Below are 20,427 nucleotides of genomic sequence, written 5' to 3'. Positions count from 1 at the left end.
TTTCTGATGCTGTGACAGTGACGCACACCGGAGTGTTTTGTGTTTTCAGATGAGTACGGTGTGTGTTTTATGGCGCTCTCCTGCTGCTCGCTGTTGATGTGCTCAGTGGAGGTCTCCGAGACGAGGGACCTCACAGAGCTTTACAGAAATATTCCACAGATTTTCACCTTTAAAAAATTTCTAAATCAATATTTAAATTAACTTTTAGTTTGATGACATGCATCTATACTATATTATCCAATAAATAAATTAAAATTAGGTATAAAAGGATATAAAACACGGCGAGTTTTTCAATACTGGTCCTTTTTTACTTTAAATGTTCACAAAATTAAAGCAGAGACATAAACAGAAGACAGAAGAGCAAGTGTTTTAGGAGTTTAGTCTTCAGTACTTTGAACACATGATCCAAGAGAGACTTTTAAAATAGTGGGCAAAAACATTTGAGACAGCTGAGACACCTTACTCCCTGGGACGTGGTGTAGAAGACAGTGTCTAATTCAGGGCTGGAAATAATCTCTTTTTATTTTACAAAGATAGTAAAGGTAACTCAGTTTGTTTATTCAGTTACACTCAGATGAAGACTGATGAGTAAATAAACTTAAAAAAAAAAAAACCCGAAAGAAATTACTCATTAATGCATTGCTGCTGAATTCTGGACTCTGATTGGTCAGAAGGTATTGATTAATTCTCTCTAACAGCAGCTCTGAGAGTAGTTCAGGTTTATATTAATGTGCTCTTTTTTTATACTTTATCATTTCTATAGGTACAGCTCATTCGCAAGGACTCGTACAGTAGACGCTCTGCATACACAGATTTAAAAATGTGAAATCGTTGATATGAAGTTTGTTGTCAGGATTTGTTGATTTAACATTGATGGAAGGAGTCTCCAGTGTCTCTGATTCTGTAACAGTCAGAGGTAAAGCTGTAACTTTATTTTTTCTATTTATTTTATTCAACTTTTTTTTTAACATCCCCAAATCAGAGAAAGTTGGGACGTATGGAAAATGCAAATAAAAAAAAAAAGAAACCAGTGATTTCTAAATTGACTCTGACTTGTATTTCATTGCAGACAGAATGAACCCAAGATATTTCATGTTTTGTTGGTCAACTTCATTTAATTTGTTAATATCCATCCATTCGTGCGTTTCAGTCCTGCAACACATTCCAAAAAAAAAAGTTGGGATGGGGCAATTTAGGGCGAGTAATGAGGTACAATAATTAAATAATGATGTGATTTGAAACAGGTGATGTCAAGAGGTGATTGTAATCATGATTTGGTACAAAATCAGTATACAGGAAAGGCCGAGTCTTTGAGGAGTAAAGATGGGCTGAGGATCTCCAGTCTGTCAAGAAATGCTTGAGGAAATTACTGAAATGTTTAAAAAACAATGTTCCTCAAAGAAAGAGAGGAAAGGATTTGGATATTTCACCCTCTGCGGTGCATAATATCATTAAACTATTCAAGGAATCTGGAGGAACTTCAGTGTGTAAAGGGCTCAAGCCTAATCTGAACCCCCATGATCTCCAATCCCTCACTACATCAAGAACCTTCATTCATCAGGGGTGTAGCTAGGATTTTTCAAGGGGGGGGGGGGGTGTCACACAGTGACTATGTTTACATGCACATCCAAATCGAGCTGCTGTCGGTAATCGAGCTGAAGGTCCCAGCAGGGTGCCAGAGAAATCCAATCGTACATGCACACAACTGAAATCGGGCTATTGTGTGAGGTGCATTGTGCACCCGAGCCACAGGTGGCGCAACACACCCCATCGTGTTGGTACACTTCCGGTTGTCGTCATGAAGAAGAGCTATTCAAGAGTGTAAACAAAGTTATCAGTTCCGTGTTCTCCATTGCGCGTTTTTCTCCCGTCCATGAATTTTAATATATTCAACTCCTTAAGCTGAATGAGCATGAACTCTGTCTCCTCATTGCTCCAGAAGTGCACGTTTCTGCTTGCCTGTGGCAGTGGGGGCGTGGTCAAGCGCCGGTCTGTGACAGGAGGGCGGAGCCAGGGAAGGTGAGTGGCAGAATCACTTCACCTGACGGTAATTAACCTGTGTTTGTGTGTCTTCCCAGTAACCGCGCCCTATTTAAGGAGGCAGAGGGAGAGCAGAGGGGAGAGCTCATCCCGGGACTAGAACACAGCGCGCACGTGTGTGTGTGCGCGCGCGCTTCTCTCAAGAATAAAAGTAGGCTGTTAAACTGAAAAGTCTGACAATAAAAAGCCTATTAGTACCAGAAGCTTTGTCCTGCCGTCCTCTGTGCTCCACCCACACTTCAGAGAGCTCTACATCCACATTTTCTCTTCTTCGTTTGTTCCTCCTGACCTCTTCTGCTGCTCGCTACTACTGTTGTCATGCCGACCGAGGCTGTTGTGTTTCCCGCTTGGGGTCTCGTCACTCGTCACTTCCGGAAGTAGCTCGACAACTAGCTCGATAGGGTATACATGCACAAAGTAGCTCGGCAGAAATCGCACAAACTAGGTCATGTAGCTCGATTCCGAGAAATCAAGTTCGGTTCAATTTCAGCCGAATTAAGGTGTATACATGGCATTTTGAACTTCGATTTCAGTCGAGCAACGGCAGAAATTCGATTCTCTCTATGTGCATGTAAACGTAGTGACTGACTGGCAGTCGAAAGAAGGAGGAAAGTTTTGCTTGTTTTGACATGGCGAATTATTAACACAAGAGGAAATACTCGTAATTCACAACTACTGCAGCTACGCTGGCAGCTTGGCCACTTTGTGTAAGATTGAATTTACTAAACTGAAAGGTGAAATGTTGTTCAAAATTGCCGTTAAAATAAAGATGGTGAAAATGAGTACAGTACCTCTCAAAAATGCTCTTAAAACTATGGATGGTGTAGAAAGGAGGACATCCTGTATCTTCTAACATGAAACATTTCCATAACACGGCCATGTGAGATAGCTGCAGCAGCCTTTTGCAGGTACTCGACAAGCTATGGAACACTGCTGAGAGCGGTAGGTGCTTCATAATCTTCAAGATTATTTCATCTGGCAAATCAAGAACGCCTACATCGACCAAAAAGAATGGTTGAGCTTCCTGACTGTACTAATGTTTTGGGCTAATTCTATCAAACCAAACAACAGCGACCATAGCATAAGCAAACCAAGCTCACTCACCGGCAACTGCCGCTTGGGCCGGTGTTTCTTGGTCTACTGAAGGCGATGATGCATCTTGTTTTGAGTCTGTTTTATCATAAAAAAATTGACTTAGTACTAGAATAGAACTATGAAAAATATGTAACAAAAAATAATTACCATTGCTAGTTTTAGGTAGCTTAGAAACCGGCTCTTCCATTATTGCTGTTTCTTCCATGTTTTCTTGATATTGTGTTCTAGAAACGGCACTAAAACTTAGCTTCAAAGCAACAAAATGCAACTCTGATGGAAAAAAATAGAAAAAAAGGAGAGTCTCTTCACTTCGAGAGAAGGAGGAAAGTTTCACTTGTTTTGACATGGCGAATTATTAATACAAGAGGAAATACTTGTAATTCACAACTAAAAAGACTGCAGCTAGCTACACTGGCAGCTTGACCATGTTTTCTAGTGCGATCATGTTGCGCTTGCACAGAACTGGGTTTTTGCACCCAAACCACAGGAAGTCCATACAAGGTTATAGAACCCCTAATGAGGCTGAGGTGACCATCTAATTTAAAAAAAATGTTAGAAAAATTACAGTGGGTGCCTTTGTAATATTCTTATGTGGCTATTGAAAAAATGCATGGTTCGACAAAAGGGGGGGGTAACGGGCACCCCAGGAGCCCCTCCCAGCTACGCCCCTGATCTACAGCTGATAGAACCACATGGGCTCGGGATTACTTTGGAAAACCTTTTTCAAGCTACAATACAGAGTTACATCCACAACCAGTTAAAACTTTACTGTGTATAAAGGAAGCCTTATGTTAATGGTGTCCAGAAGTGCCGTCAACTTCTCTGGGCTCGGAGACATCTGGGATGGACCATCACACAGTGGGAATGGGTATTGTGGTCAGACGAATCAGTATTCCAGGTCTTTTTTTGGAAGAAATGGACGCTGTGTGCTTTGAAGACAAAAAGGACCATCCAGACTGTTAGCAGGAACAAGTCCAAAAGCCAGGGTGTGTCATGGTATGGGGTTGGGTCAGTGCCCTTGGTGAAGGTAACTTACAAATCAAATCAAATCAAGTTTATTTGTATCGCGCTTTTAACAATAAACATTGTCGCAAAGCAGCTTTACAGAATTTGAACGACTTAAAACATGAGCTAATTTTATCCCTAATCTATCCCCAATGAGCAAGCCTGTGGCGATGGTGGCAAGGAAAAACTCCCTCAGACGACATGAGGAAGAAACCTCGAGAGGAACCAGACTCAAAAGGGAACCCATCCTCATTTGGGCAACAACAGACAGCGTGACTATAATATTAACAGTTTTAACAGGTATAACCCTCAACTGTCCTCATGGGGCCGTCCTTCACAGGAGCGGTGTGATAAAACTCCGACCAGACACAGGGCACCATGATGGATCAAGCAGGTCCGAGGGGCAGAAGAGGCCAGCATCTCAATCCCAGGATCAACATGTAACTCAGAGGGACAGATTGGGTGGGCGGGAAGAGAGAGAGAAAGAAAACACAGGTTGTTAGGTATGCCCTAAAAATGACAAGTATTAAATCTGTGTGGTAGGCTCGCAGAGATGAGAGTCTTTACATCAGGCATAACACACAACAATGGCATGTTAATATGGTAAAAAATATCATGACCTGCTCTGGCTGGATGCTTGATTGGGTGATGGGAGCACACTCCTCAGCAATGATGAGATGCAGATGGGACCCTTAGGGCTGGCCAAGACAATTCAGTTACATTTCACTGGGTCTGGGACATGCGACAGAATGTCTGACAGCCGATTCCCTGCAGGCTATGATAGCCAGTCGAGGTCGCCACCCTCTCCACCAAAAGATTTCCTGTTGACTCCATGTAACTCAGAGGGACAGATTTGGGGTGGGGGGGAGGGAAAGAAAACACAGGTTGTTAGGTATGCCCAATGTCACCTGAATAAGTAGGAGCAGTATACATATTGCACCGAGTACAAGCAGGGACTCTGGCAACTAACTATGACAGCATAACTAAAAGGAGAGAGCCAGAAGGTAACACAGGCATGAGGGAGCCCCGGGACATAAAGCAGCCAGCCACTACACCATCAACAAACTCGAGTGAGCAAGCGAGTGGGGACTGACAGCATCCATACATCCCAGTTTACCAAAACACTCTATGTCTGAGGACCCTCCAGATCTACTCCTTTACCTCATAAACACCATTAACAAAAGGCTTGACTAAACAGATATGTTTTCAGCCTAGACTTAAACACTGAGACTGCGTCTGATTCCCGAACATTACTTGGAAGGCTGTTCCATAACTGTGGGGCTTTGTAAGAAAAGGCTCCGCCCCCTGATGTAGCCTTCACTATACGAGGTACCAGCAGATAGCCTGCACCTTTTGATCTAAGTAGGCGTGGCGGGTCATAGAGGAGCAGAAGTTCACTCAGGTACTGTGGTGCGAGACCATTCAGTGCTTTAAAGGTCAATAGTAGTATTTTATAATCAATACGAAATTTGATTGGGAGCCAATGCAGTGTGGATAAGACAGGCGTGATGGGGTCATATTTTCTAGTTCTAGTAAGGACTCTTGCTGCTGCATTTTGAACTAACTGGAGCTTGTTTATGCACTTATTGGAACATCCAGACAGTAAGGCATTACAATAATCCAACCTGGAGGTAACGAAAGCATGGACTAGTTTTTCTGCATCATGCAATGACATTAAATTTCTTATCTTTGCAATATTTCTGAGATGAAAGAAACACTTACACTTCTGTGATGGAGCATTAATGCAGAAAAGTACACTGAGATTTTGGAGCAACATCTGCTGCCTTCAAGACGACGTCTTTTCCAGGGAGATTTCAACAAGACAACACAAAACCACATTCTGCTCACATTACAAAGGTGTGGCTGTGGAAGAAGAGGGCGTGTCCCCTCTGTCCCCAATAGAGAACGTGTGGAGAATTTAGAAATTAAAAATATGACAGTGACGACCCCGAACTGTTACACACCTTAAGACCTGTTTACAGGACGAACGGGACAAAAATAACACCTGAAACACTTCATCACTTGGAGTCTTCAGTCCATAAACATCTTTTAAGTGTTGGAGGAAATACTTTACTGTAACAACTTTTTTTTTAAATGTGTTGCTATAATCTAAATTGAAATGAGTTTATTTAACAAAAACAGTACATTTCATGAGATAAAACATCAAATAATGTGCTGCTGTATTGTTTCAAGGTAAGATTATTTACAAATCATTGTTTTCAGTTTTAGTTTCAATTTCAACACGCCGTCCCAACTTCTTATGATTTGCTGTTGTATTAACCTAAAAGGAACTAACTTTAAATGTAACTATAAATGGATAAAAAAGTATGATGTCATTATTTAATTACGAAAGTCGTAAGTGTTGGCACTAATCAACATTGCTGCGGTTCGTGACTTTGCTTCATCACAACACTCCATCACTCAGTAGTTTAATTATGAATGCGTCTGGTTTTACTTTTTGTAACTGATTTTAATTGAACAATATTCAGCTGTACTGCCAAGACATGAGTTTACAAAAAATTACAGCTTCTCATCTCATCTCATCTCATCTCATCTCATCTCATCATCTCTAGCCGCTTTATCCTGTTCTACAGGGTCACAGGCGAGCTGGAGCCTATCCCAGCTGACTACGGGCGAAAGGCGGGGTTCACCCTGGACAAGTCGCCAGGTCATCACAGGGCTGACACATAGACACAGACAACCATTCACACTCACATTCACACCTACGCTCAATTTAGAGTCACCAGTTAACCTAACCTGCATGTCTTTGGACTGTGGGGGAAACCGGAGCACCCGGAGGAAACCCACGCGGACACGGGGAGAACATGCAAACTCCACACAGAAAGGCCCTCGCCAGCCACGGGGCTCGAACCCAGGACCTTCTTGCTGTGAGGCGACAGCGCTAACCACTACACCACCAGGCCGCCCACATTACAGCTTAGTAAATTAAAAAAAATTAAATAAAAGATAACTGAATATAAGATTATTAAACCAATTTCTAGGCAAATTGTTCTACTTTGTTAGTAATCTTAAAATAATCTTATTCTAATAGAAGAATTTTTTTCCATTTTATTTCCAGAAAGAAGCAAAATGATCTAACTGTAGAATATGAAGCTATAAATGTGTCAAAGTATCTAAAGAACTGTTTGATTTATAATCATCTCCTGATGAGAAATATGGCATTAATCTGCTCACATTCAAGATATATTCACTTGTTTAGATATTATTTTGTGGATATTTTGAAAATTTTTGAGACAGTCGCTATTTTGTTAAATTATAATTTATTATTTGACATTACAGCAACATGCAGTGCAGAGATGAGGCTGAAAAACACCCGAGTCGTCCTTTAAGGCCGATTTTGGATGGAGAGGGGAAATGAGCAAGAAGGTCAAAAAGAACAGAAAGAGTCATTGTGCTCCAACTGGGAGTGATGTCTGATCTGAGAAATAAAAAAAAAAAAGACTGGAACATGGACATAAGGATTCTTTTTGTACACTTGGGGATTTTGGCCTGGATAGAGAGAGAGAGAGAGAGAGAGAGGAGAAGATTGTGACGTAAGTCATCCAAAAACAGCTGAGGGAGCGAGAGGTGAGGGTCTGGGGGGAAAGGGGCGGAGATTCGGACAGAGAGAGAGACATGAGGGTTAGAATGCATGTGGGAGACGGCAGGAGACGAGCAGAAAGGAAACACCTCAAGTAGGAGAGAGAGAGAGAGAGAGAGAGAGAGAGAGAGAATGTGTGTGAGGGGCAGTACACAGTATTTACAGTGAAGGAACTCAAGGAGGACTAACACAGGAGTTGTGAAAAGAAAGTTGGAAGAAAGTGTAAGAAGAAGAGAAGAGAAGAGCGAGATCATGGGCTGTGTCTTTAGCAAACGGAGCAAAATTGAGGAACGAGTTCTCCATCTCACTGACGGACCTCAAACACGGGACTCCACAGAGGATGCAGAGACCCTCAGCTTCACTGAGGTGTGTGTGTGTGTGTTTATAGATTATAGTGCAGGTGGATAACATCTGTGGATAGATTGATTGAGCTTTGTCATTTATTATTATTATTAGTTTTATTTGTGCTCATTCATTTTTTCCAATTAATATATTGTAATTTTGTGTCATTTTATTTTCAGTTTTATTAACTGTATTTCTATTATCATTTTTTCATTTAGAATTTAATTTTGCTTCACTCTACGTCAATCTACGTCAGTTTTTTCACTATCCTTTAGTTCACATCACTTTGCTTTATTTTGCTTTACTTTCATGTGACTTCACTTCTCTTTGTTACTTCACTTTTCTTCCCTTTACTGTACTTTAATTGCACTTTGTTTTATATGATTTTATTATAATTGTCTTCATTACATTTCCCTTTTATTTACTTTACTTTATAATCCCCAAAGGGAAATTTGGGCTTTAATACAGCAGCAGCAACACTTAGAGAGAGAGAGAGAGAGAGAGAGAGAACATGCAGAAAGCCACACAGGAGCACGAAAACCACACACACTCAATTGTTCATGCAAAATATCTACATCATTACAACAACAGCAATAATAATAATAATTATTATTATTATTATTATTATCTCATCTGTAGCGGGGTACACCCTGGACAAGTCGCCAGGTCATCACAGGGCTGACACATAGACACAGACAACCATTCACACTCACATTCACACCTACGCTCAATTTAGAGTCACCAGTTAACCTAACCTGCATATCTTTGGACTGTGGGGGAAACCGGAGCACCCGGAGGAAACCCACGTGGACACGGGGAGAACATGCAAACTCCGCACAGAAAGGCCCTCGCCGGCCACGGGGCTCGAACCCGGACCTTCTTGCTGTGAGGCGACAGCGCTAACCACTACACCACCGTGCCGCCCAATAATAATAATAATAATTTTTTTTAACGGAATGAAGCATCCAAAACATTCCATAGCGTCCCTTCAGATAACATCTTTGGCTAAATTTGGGGAAGCCATGGCCCAATGTTTAGAGAAGCAGTTTTGGGGCCAAAAGGTTGCTGGTTTGATTCCCTGGACCAGCAGAAATGGCTTGAGCAAGGCACCGAACCATAAACTGCCCCCCAGGTTGCTCTGGGTATGTTATATGTCACTCTGGATAAGAGTGTCTGCTAAATGTCTGTGATGTAATGTAAATGAGCTACAAAACATATGTGTGTGTGTGTGTGTGTGTGTGTGTGTGTAAATGAAGTATGGATCTGATGAACAAGGATTGAAGACTCCTCCATGAACTGTATCCTAATGGATCAAAACACTTCCTATCTATATTGGGAAGTTATTCTGATATTCGAGCACACACACACACACACACACATGTTACCCCGGGTCACATGGGCAGGATAAAAATACACAGTGGAATTCTGGGACGGTGGAAGCATACCAACCTGAAGGCATGGCATGCTTTTCCCACCTGCTGCCGTCTACTGCTGCTTCGGAATATTTACTTTTTGTCTGTGTGTGTGTGTGTGTGTGTGTGTGTGTGTGTGTGTGTGTGTGTGTGTGTGTGCATGCATCTGTTACAGTGAGTGGTCTCAGAGTTCCAGTTACAAGGGCCTATTTTTGTGGCTCCAAACATCAGAATATTAGCAGTCTACATTCATTAAAATCTGAGAAACTGCATAAACTCTGATTTGAGTGATTTACACATCATTCAGTAAACTCCAGATATACAAGAGTACTTCAGTAATCTGATTTCTTTCGGACAAATGCATCAAGATTTTATTCTAAAGGTTCTGACTGCGGGTGGGACGGTGGTGTAGTGGTTAGCGCTGTCGCCTCACAGCAAGAAGGTCCGGGTTCGAGCCCCGTGGCCGGCGAGGGCCTTTCTGTGCGGAGTTTGCATGTTCTCCCCGTGTCCGCGTGGGTTTCCTCCGGGTGCTCCGGTTTCCCCCACAGTCCAAAGACATGCAGGTTAGGTTAACTGGTGACTCTAAATTGAGCGTAGGTGTGAATGTGAGTGTGAATGGTTGTCTGTGTCTATGTGTCAGCCCTGTGATGACCTGGCGACTTGTCCAGGGTGTACCCCGCCTTTCGCCCATAGTCAGCTGGGATAGGCTCCAGCTTGCCTGCGACCCTGTAGAACAGGATAAAGCGGCTACAGATAATGGATGGATGGATATAAACAGGATGCCACACAACACTTCTTTCTCCAAACATGATGAACTGAATCTTGGTTTTGTTTCGTCTTTTTATTCCAAAAAAGTTCTGACTTGTTTAAATATGTTTAATCAGTAGAGTTTAGCGTGAGATTTCGGAACTCAGGTGTGGTGGTGCAGTTGTTCTCATTGTTGTTCTCTGTGTCACTTCTGTTCCTGCTGCTTTCAACTCATCCTGCAATTCTGTTCAAGTGGCTGCTGGCTTCTCGCTAATGTTCCTTATTATTAGTCTGAGAGCATGTTGTGAAATCTCTGGACCTGTCCACTGATGATGAGTTGAGGTTCCAAGACGTTTCCATCTGTGTACTGACAGGGAGGTTTAAAGTTTTTGCTACGGCTCTGTAGTGTTTAATGTTCAAGTGTTGTTTAATAATTAAATGTTGTCTCAGAGAACGTTTGAATTTTAGAACTTTACAACTTAACCCCCCCCCCCCCCCCCCCAAAAAAAAAAAAAAAGGCAGGGCTTAAAGGTTAGAGAAGCACCTTTGGGACCAAAAGGTCGCCAGTTTGATTCCCTGTACCAGCAGGAATGGCTGAAGTGCTCTTGAGCACTTGAGCAAGGCATCAAACCCCCTACTGCTCCCTGGGTGCTGCAGCACAGCTGCCCATTGCTGTGTCTGTGTGTGTGTGTGTGGAGGGGGGTTTAAATGCAGAGAAAGAATTTTGCTCGCTGTAATGTACTTGTGACGAATAAAGGCTTAAAGTTCCCAAAAATTTAGGAAGCCCTTTCCTACATACCGTACTGTGCAAAAGTCTTTGGCCCCCTATATATATATATATATATATATATATATATATATATATATATATATATATATATATATATATATATGACTTTGTTATTGACTTCTATTTTATGACTTCTACATTCATTATCGAGTCAAAACAATCCAAAAACATTTTAGAGTTCCAAATGTTGGGGTTGGGGGGGGGGGGGGGGGGGGGTGTTTTTTTCAGCACAAAATTAAATGTTACACAAAAAATGTTTGTATCTGAGCAGCGTATTCCATAAGAGCTCACTTTTCAGATGAAAAAAGAAACCATAATGAAGGCTGCTGGGTTTTGGTGCAAAATGAAGACGTGAGTGTGACAGTCAAAGTGTCCAGAAGAACTGCGGCTGGTTCTGTAAGATGCTCAGGAAAACCTACAGATCATTTCCACATAAAACTGACCTCACTGGACTGATGAGGTCGGCCTTGTTGGTAGAGCAGGGAAAGATGGAGAACATGCGGGTGGGGGGCCAGGAGCAGGATTGAGAACCAGTGTTCTGCGTGATGAATGGTTACTTTCAAATTGCTTGGAGATGGCCTTATAACCTTTCTCAGATTGTTGAGCAGCAACAGTTGCTTCTCTGAGCTCATATCTGATGCCCTTTCTTCTTGGCATGATGTAGATACACGCCTGAGTGTTCAAGAACACTAAACTGCCAAAAGTTCAAAAGTTTTATAGATGGAGTTACACTTCCTGATGATTAACTAATCTTCTTTTTTTTCTATCTATCTATCTATCTATCTATCTATCTATCTATCTATCTATCTATCTATCTATCTATCTATCTATCTATCTATCTATCTAAATTATTAATTTGTTTGTCTTCCTATCTATCCATATGTCTTTGTGGTTCAAGATAAAGGAGCTTCTTTCTTTGTTTGGTTAAAAAGAAAAACTGAAGATATCAGATTAAAAGTGTCCGTCAACATTGAAGAAGAAGATAATAGGGATAAAATGTATGTAGCTTTGTTGAAATTTAATAATAGAAGTAATCTGATGACTGCAGTAGATTAAGATTAATATGCTGTTTGCATTATTACACATTTATGTGATGCGAGAGAGAGAGAGAGAGAGAGAGAGAGAGAGCGCACACTGCCCCTGTGTGTATTGTGGGGAAATACTTTAGCCATGAGTGGGGATTTGGCTGAAGAGAGAGAAAAGGGTGGAGGCGAAGACTAAACCAAAGAAACATTGCTGTCCTAAATTTCTGTCCTCTTTTAGCTTTTGCTGAACTCAGTAAAGTTCCCTCGGTAACACAAAGCACTGAAACACTCGTCTCGGTGTCTCACGGAGTAAAAACTTCTGTCTTTTAGTCAGAATCAGAAAACAGATCCGAGCCGCGTAACCCTGTTCAGGAGGTGTTGCCACTGAGCAATAATAGTGGTGTTATTTACTGTTTTGGGGGTTAAGAGACACCAAATACATCATAATCATTGTCACATTTTATTTATTTCTCTATCAAACCAACTAAAGTACACTGTCCTGCCAAAAAAAAAAATGCCGTGCACTTTAATATTTCGTTGCTCCACCATTAGCTTTGATTACAGCATGCATTTGCCGTGGCATTGCTTCAATAAACTTATGCAATATCACAACATTTATTTCAGTCCAGAATTGTATTAATTTTTCACCGAGATCTTGTGTTGAGGATGGGAGAGTCGAACCACTGCATAAAGTCTTCTCCCAAAGATCACATCCCAAAGACTCTCAGTGGGGTTAAGATCAGGACTCTGTGGTGTGTAAAATGATTCCTCATGCCCCCTGAACCACTCTTTCACAATCCGAGCCCTAATTTTATTCCCGTGCCATCAGGGAAGAAAAACCCCACTGATGTGAACCTGGTCATTCAGTACATTCAGGTCATCAGCTGACTTCGTTTTACCATTGCCGAGCCTCAACCTGACCAACTGAATCAACCCCAGATCATAAGTCTGCCTCCAGAGGCTTGGCCAGTGGACACTATGCATGATGGGGCATCGCTTCACATGAGCTTCCCTTCTTACCCTGACATGCCCATCACTCAGGAATAGGGCCAATCTGAACTCATCCATTGCTCTAGAGTCCAATCTTTATCCTCCTGAGCAAACTGAAACCTTTTTCTCCTGATTAGTCTCACCAGTAAGTGGTTTTCTTATGGACACACAGCTGTTTAGTCCCAATCCTGTGAGTTCTCATCACAATGTGCATATGGAAATGATCTTAAAGCTAGTCGGCCTTTCGATTTCATAAAATCGGTGAAATTTAGTTCCCTCTGAAATGTGGTGATTGTGATATCTGTTTATTTCTGTAATATATCACAAAATATCAGGCCATTCTGTGGTTGGGAAGTTATTTAACTTGAAGGGATTAAAGCAAATAAAGTGCATGAAATCGCTCGCTTCGCACAGTCAAGCAGACAGAGGAAGTCCGTGTGCTTATTTAAATCCAAATGGTGTCTTTTTTTTTTTTTTGGCTGAACAGTGTATATTGTATATTTTGAGATTATATTGTAACAGCTCGTTGACACGGGCTTCTACTGCAGTCATTCCACATAAACAGATATTAAAAACCATCTGTAATGTGTAATCATTGACATGCTGATTTTTGATATTTATGTATTTAATGTTTATGGAGGGGCGGCACGGTGGTGTAGTGGTTAGCGCTGTCGCCTCACAGCAAGAAGGTCCTGGGTTCGAGCCCCGGGGCCGGCGAGGGCCTTTCTGTGTGGAGTTTGCATGTTCTCCCCGTGTCCGCGTGGGTTTCCTCCGGGTGCTCCGGTTTCCCCCACAGTCCAAAGACATGCAGGTTAGGTTAACTGGTGACTCTAAATTGACCGTAGGTGTGAATGTGAGTGTGAATGGTTGTCTGTGTCTATGTGTCAGCCCTGTGATGACCTGGCGACTTGTCCAGGGTGTACCCCGCCTTTCGCCCGTAGTCAGCTGGGATAGGCTCCAGCTTGCCTGCGACCCTGTAGAAGGATAAAGCGGCTAGAGATAATGAGATGAGATGAGATGTTTATGGAGGGCAGCACGGTGGTGTAGTGGTTAGCGCTGTCGCCTCACAGCAAGAAGGTCCTGGGTTCGAGCCCCGTGGCCGGCGAGGGCCTTTCTGTGTGGAGTTTGCATGTTCTCCCCGTGTCCGTGTGGGTTTCCTCCGGGTGCTCCGGTTTCCCCCACAGTCCAAAGACATGCAGGTTAGGTTAACTGGTGACTCTAAATTGAGCGTAGGTGTGAATGTGAGTGTGAATGGTTGTCTGTGTCTATGTGTCAGCCCTGTGATGGCCTGGCGACTTGTCCAGGGTGTACCCTGCCTTTCGCCCGTAGTCAGCTGGGATAGGCTCCAGCTTGCCTGCGACCCTGTAGAAGGATAAAGCGGCTACAGATAATGAGATGAGATGAGATGTTTATGGAAGGAGTCTCCGGTGCCAGCGCTTTGTAACAGTCAGAGGTGAAGCTGTAACTCAGTTCTCCAACAGCTTCAGGACAGAGGCGTTTACACTGACGTTTATCAGTAACATGACAAACTGTGTGGTTTTTTTTTGGGGGGGGGTTGCCTCATTAACTTCAAGAGAGAGAATAAAGGCAGGCTGGAGAGGGAACGACTGTTTATAGCTGCTGTAACGTAAAAGAGAACAGGAACTGAGCTGTTTCACAAACATTAAATGTAACTAAATGTATAAAATGTATAAAAGCGTGATATGAAAAATGTTTATTCACTGGCAAATTTTTGTAGTATAAGAGAAGTGTGTGTGTGTGTGTGTGTGTGTGTGTGTGTGTGTGTGTGTGTGTGTGTAGGTGGAAGAACAGCCTTTCAAAGGGGGAAAGATTGAGAAGAAACACCACTGTGCTGTATGTCGACAGATCTTAGACAGTGATGGATCCTGTGATAGAGGTGACATACACACACACACACACACACACACACAATAATAATAATAATAATAATAATAATAATAATAATAATAATAAAGTCAAAAGTGCATTATATCTGCCAACTTTGTTAGAGGAGGTTATGTTTTTGCATTTGTTTGTTTGTTTGTTTGTTTGTTTGGTCTCAACATAACTCAAGAAGTAGTGAATGGATTTGGATGAAATTTGGTGGACAACTTCGGTATTATCCTAGCTTCAAGTGCTTTGATGTTATTGCACATCCAGATATGTATACAGATTCGAGATCCAGATATGTATGTGGATCCAGGATTTTTTTGTATGTTCCCAATGTAACTCAGAAAGTAGTGAACAGATTTGAATTAAATTTGGTGGACAGCTTTAGTATTATCCTAGGATTAAGTGATTTGAATTTGATGTTGATAATATGTGGCTTGGTGTAGATATGAACTCTACCGTGTGTCCTTCTAGTTCTAGTTCATGTTTTTTCTCTTACAGAATGCAAAAGTGCACTTAATAGTAAGAGTGGAGCGAAGGTATGTCTCAGATCATCATCACTTACACACTTACTAAGATTCTGAGTATAAGTTTGCAGTGTTTTCCATCGCCGTTAGTATTGTCAGGAGTAGCTACAAGTACCGGTGCTACTAGCCTAACCACATTTTCAGTATCTGTCTTTCTCCAAGAGTAGCAATGTTGTGATTCACCACTTGGTTCTCCCTTTTCACATCACCAACTCACCATTATTTCTGAAACAGATAACTCACACTGCTGTATCTGTCCAGGACCAAGTTCAGTAACCTCCTTCTAATTAATATATGGAAAATAACAGCATTAGCAGTGCAGCTACTAATGATGGAGTCTTCTAGTAATGGTAACAAGATTAATAAACAACCCTCATTATATTTATCAAGAAAACACCAAACTAACATTGAACAGCACAGAACGGAACGCAATACATTTTAAGAAAAGTTAAAAAAATAAAACTCAGTAGTTCATACTGAAAGAAAATGTGCAATTCACCCCAGTTTGTATGCTGTATGTTTATTATTAAATAACTGATATATAAACACAGAAATGCACTCTATATAATAACTCCATCACCAATTTGTTCATGAGGTTTATGAATTCACAAGGTCGAGTCAAGTCAAGTGACTTTATTTATATAGCAGATTTTTAAAACAACCTACAACTGACCAAAGTGCTTTACAGAGTTAACAGATACAAATATAGAGGGTATAAAAGTAATTATTCTATCCGCATTCACTGGATATGAGCAATTGTACGTTCTGATTGGCTACTCTACTACTGGGCTATCAGCTCATATACCATGAGAAAAACAAAATGGTGGAGCACATCAAGTCAGATATATCAATTTGTTATTAAGTATTTAAAATAAACAGAAATAGCTAAAAGAATATAGTTTTGTTCCCTCCCCAATATCTCCTGTTCCACACTCCAGCCCAGTTAGTGGCAGTAACGCACCTTTAAGTTGGTTTGCCAACCACCAAAAAACCCCTAAAGAAGAAGAAGAACCTGGTGGAGCGTGTTGCTGAACCAACCGAGGACGAAATAAAAAGTCTACTCAAAAACAAAACCCAAAAAATACATAAAAAAGCAACAAAATATGGAATAAAAGTATTTGATGATAAGAATGTATGTTTTTTTATTTTTCAAAAATTATTATTACCGCATTTTTCACAAATTGCTCCTGTCATTTCACCAGTTTGTTTACATTCTAAGTGGAAATGATTTTATTGGATGTTTTGTATAAAGTTTTTATTTATTGAATTTGCAAAAAAAAATTTAAATGCTCTGTTTCTCAAAATCCAGTGAATGTGGAGAGAATAAAACAGTTATTCCACTCAATCTCGTTGTACATGGATTATAGACAACTCGGTGCTACGCGCCTCATCGCCTATCAGCTCACGTGCAATGAGATTGAGTGGAATAACTGTTAAATAGTCCATAAATGAATAACAACAATACAACACGACAGACAGATAAAACACATTTTACATGCAAACACATAAAACAGCTAAAAAGTCCAAGAAAACAAATGGGTTTTTAACTGGGTTTTAAAACATTCAGCGTTGGGGCTGTTTGGACGTACAGCTTGGGCCCGGCTACACAGAAAGCACTATGACCTTTTTGTCTCAAATGACTCTTCGGGATGGAAAGAAGCACCTTGTCCAAGGATATTAGAGGTCTACCAGGACAGTGGGACTGTATGAGATCAGCGCGGTATTGTGGGGCAAGTCCGTTCAAGGCTTTAAAGGTCAAAGAGAGATAAAGTCCACGCAATGCTAAAGTAACTGCAAATGCACCTTTCACATCCTATGTCTTTTCCTCTTCAGTGAATCAGCTTTTCCACAGGGTGAGTTTTCATCTTATTTGGTCTGCAGTCTGCTTTATTTGAAAAAGCAGAGATGTGTAGATTTCAGTTGGTGTATTGCTGTGGCAAGGGGTCATAAATCATAAAAAAAATGCTAAGATTAAACTGTAGATGTTCTGACAGAAACACATAAAATGAAGTTTCTGAACTTTACCCTGTCTCCCTGGAGCTACAAATGTTGAAAATTTGAAGACTAAAGTCCATTTGTGAATAAGTGATGTTTTGGGGTTGATTTGAGATTGCGAAACTAGGTGAAACTGGTTGCCTCTGCCATGAGGTTAAAGCTATGGTAGGGTAGGTGGGGTAGGGTAGGGTAGGGTAAAGTAGGGTAGAGTAGGGTACAGGAGGGTAAGGTAGGGAAGGTAAGGTAGGGTTGGTAGGGTAGAATAGGGTAAGGTAGGGGAGGGTAAGGTAGGGGAGAGTAGGGTAAGGTAGGGGAGGGTAAGGGGAGGGGAGGGGAAGGTAGGGTAGAGTAGGGTACGGGAGGGTAAGGTAGGGGAGGGTAAGGTAGGGTAGAGTAGGGTAAGGTACAGTGGCACCACCAGGGGGTGGCCGGGGGGGGGGCTGTGGCCACCCCTACAAATTTACTGGCCACCCCACTGGCCAGTATAGATTGTAGTAGCCTCAGTTATGCAGTTCATCCCAAATGCACAGCCAGCCAGGCAAGACGCTCTTGATCTTTGGTGAGTGAGGGAAGATCATCTTCCCTCACTCACAGCAGCCCCTCCCCTCCCCCCGCCGCTTTTGCGCACTCCTACAGCAACGGCTCAGCGTGTGCGCGTGACCGCCGCTTGTACCTACACAGGTAAATAATGACCTCAAAAGGAGTTAAGAGAGAAGACGGAGAAGACTACCAGTAAGTAAATAAGTCAAAATATTCTTTAGTAAAAGAAGAGGGGGAAGTATACGTCGTAACGTGTGCTTTTTAAGTGCTAAATAGTGCTGTTACAGCAGCTTTTTGACGGATTTTTGACATGTATAACTGAGTTACGTAGCTAACGTTAGCTGCTGATTGTATGTTATGTCAGTCATTTTCAGACAATGAAGAGAAAGTCCACAGACATCTCTTCTTATTTTAAGAAGAATATTAGAACAGGAGAGAAAGAGACGGCAGGGGAGCAACAGAGGCTTAGTGAGGAGGAGGAGGAGGAGGAGGAGGAGGAGGAGGACGGAGTAGAGGAAAAGACAGAGCAGGATACACAGCCAGCATCAATAACAGAGCCAGAAGCCAGGCAGGACTCAACAAAAGCAGCTGTTCGACCTGTTCCTGGACCAACAGGTGAAATTATGACTGTGTGGCCTTAATGCCTTAATGTTATTAGTCTGTGCACATTAGATCATTAGTAACATTAAATATAACACAATAAACCAAAGTATATCAGTAGGCATTTCCTTAAGTCTTTCTGATAGTTTTCTGCTGGCTGGTTTACAACAGTATAATGATATCCTGAAATTATGGCTTTTAGTTTTGGTGTGCCACCCCAAGATTTTAAGTGTCCCCATCTGGCCACCCCTATGAAATATTTCTGGAGGCGCCACTGGTAAGGTAGGGGAGGGTAAGGGTAGGGGAGGGTAAGGTAGGGTAGAGTAGGGTACGGGAGGGTGGGTAAGGTAGGGGAGGGTAGGCAGGATAAGGTAGGGTAGGGTGGGTAGGGTAGGGTTAGCGCGTTATTGTCATATCCAACTACCTCATGTCTCATTCTTCACATGTAAGAAAACACTGAACCTTTTAATAATGAAGGTAAACAAAGAACATGGCTATTGTTAGTCCTTGCAGCTGTCGACTTGCTCGCTAGCTTTAGCAATACATCTGTTTAGCCTTGTAGAAGACTCTGGTCATGCACAATGAGTGCACAAGCAGAGTGCACACAGATAGACAGGAAGTTAGGCTTTTTACAGCCCTGTGACTACCACAGATGACAGATTTTTTTCTTTTTATTTATTGTCAGAGCATTTGATTTATTCCTTTTTTTATATTTACCTAGCCTAGCTTTAAGACTTAGATGATTCCAAACTGTTTTCCAATGACCATCTCAGTTTCAGAATGCTCAGAATGGAGAGCCGAGATCCATTCGAGATCCGCTAAAGTGTTGCCAACATTTGTATGATGTAATGTATTAATGGTGGGGTAGCAAAAAAAATTTAAACTAGGAAAAGACAAAAATTGATTTGAAAAATAAATTGGTGAATAAAAGCAAGATGCTGTCCCCATATGCATAAACTCAAAATATCACTTATTGCTAAAATTTTAATTGTATATGTTCTTTTTTATATAGTTTTATTTTAATGGAGGGTGCCAATATTTCTGGAGCAGATCCAAACCACAGAGTGCAGCTGTTCTGCTGTAATCTCAGAGTTCTCCAGTTTCTTGCTTGCTGTGTTATGAGGGTGGGAGAGAGGGTGGGTCGGGGGTGTGTAGTGATAGGGAGAGGGAGAGATGTTCTCCACACTGTTAGAGCCCGTGTCAGGGAGAGGAACCGGGGCAGAGAACCAGCCATCTGAAAGGTAAAGACACCTTCCTGTTTATCTGACCTGAAAATCACATTTTGTTGGTGTGAGTTACAGACAGTAGTAGCGTGTACAGACCAAAGATGAAACGGTTACTGTGTGCTTTTGAGCTAGTTTCGATGATAGAACCATCATGTTCCAAATGACCGACTGAACCATTAGAACTTTACTTCATCCATGAATATGTCATCACTCTTCTATTCTCTTGTTTTTTCTGTAATCTGTTATTTTGTTGTTATTTTTATTATTAGTATTATACGGATATTCACATGAAATAATAATTGGTATCATATATGATCAATGAGAGTGGGGGTAGGAGTTAATAAGTTTTTACTCCTTTTCGAACATCTCATCTCATTATCTGTAGCCGCTTTATCCTGTTCTACAGGGTCGCAGGCAAGCTGGATCCTATCCCAGCTGACTACGGGCGAAAGGCGGGGTTCACCCTGGACAAGTCGCCAGGTCATCACAGGGCTGACACATAGACACAGACAACCATTCACACTCACATTCACACCTACGCTCAATTTAGAGTCACCAGTTAACCTAACCTGCATGTCTTTGGACTGTGGGGGAAACCGGAG

The 20,427-nt window shown here is 41.7% G+C and overlaps 1 protein-coding gene across 3 annotated transcripts in view; it reads left to right on the top strand.

Annotated features, from left to right (window-relative positions):
- The first annotated feature begins 7,814 nt into the window (after positions 1–7,814).
- Positions 7,815–20,427, top strand: part of tns2b (tensin 2b) — a 56,469-nt gene continuing 43,856 nt past the window's right edge. For all 3 annotated transcript variants that reach the window (XM_060920203.1, XM_060920202.1, XM_060920204.1), the window contains exons 1-3: positions 7,815–8,107; positions 14,848–14,944; positions 15,439–15,476. In XM_060920203.1, the coding sequence (XP_060776186.1) occupies positions 7,994–8,107; positions 14,848–14,944; positions 15,439–15,476 (249 nt within the window). In that variant the 5' untranslated portion in view covers positions 7,815–7,993. The remainder of the gene's footprint in view (positions 8,108–14,847; positions 14,945–15,438; positions 15,477–20,427) is intronic.

Source organism: Neoarius graeffei, chromosome 4, assembly GCF_027579695.1.
Source record: "Neoarius graeffei isolate fNeoGra1 chromosome 4, fNeoGra1.pri, whole genome shotgun sequence".
NCBI classification, from domain to species: Eukaryota; Metazoa; Chordata; class Actinopteri; order Siluriformes; family Ariidae; genus Neoarius; species Neoarius graeffei.
The sequence above is the reverse complement of the archived record's forward strand: the minus strand, read 5'-3'. Positions and strand labels throughout refer to the sequence as shown.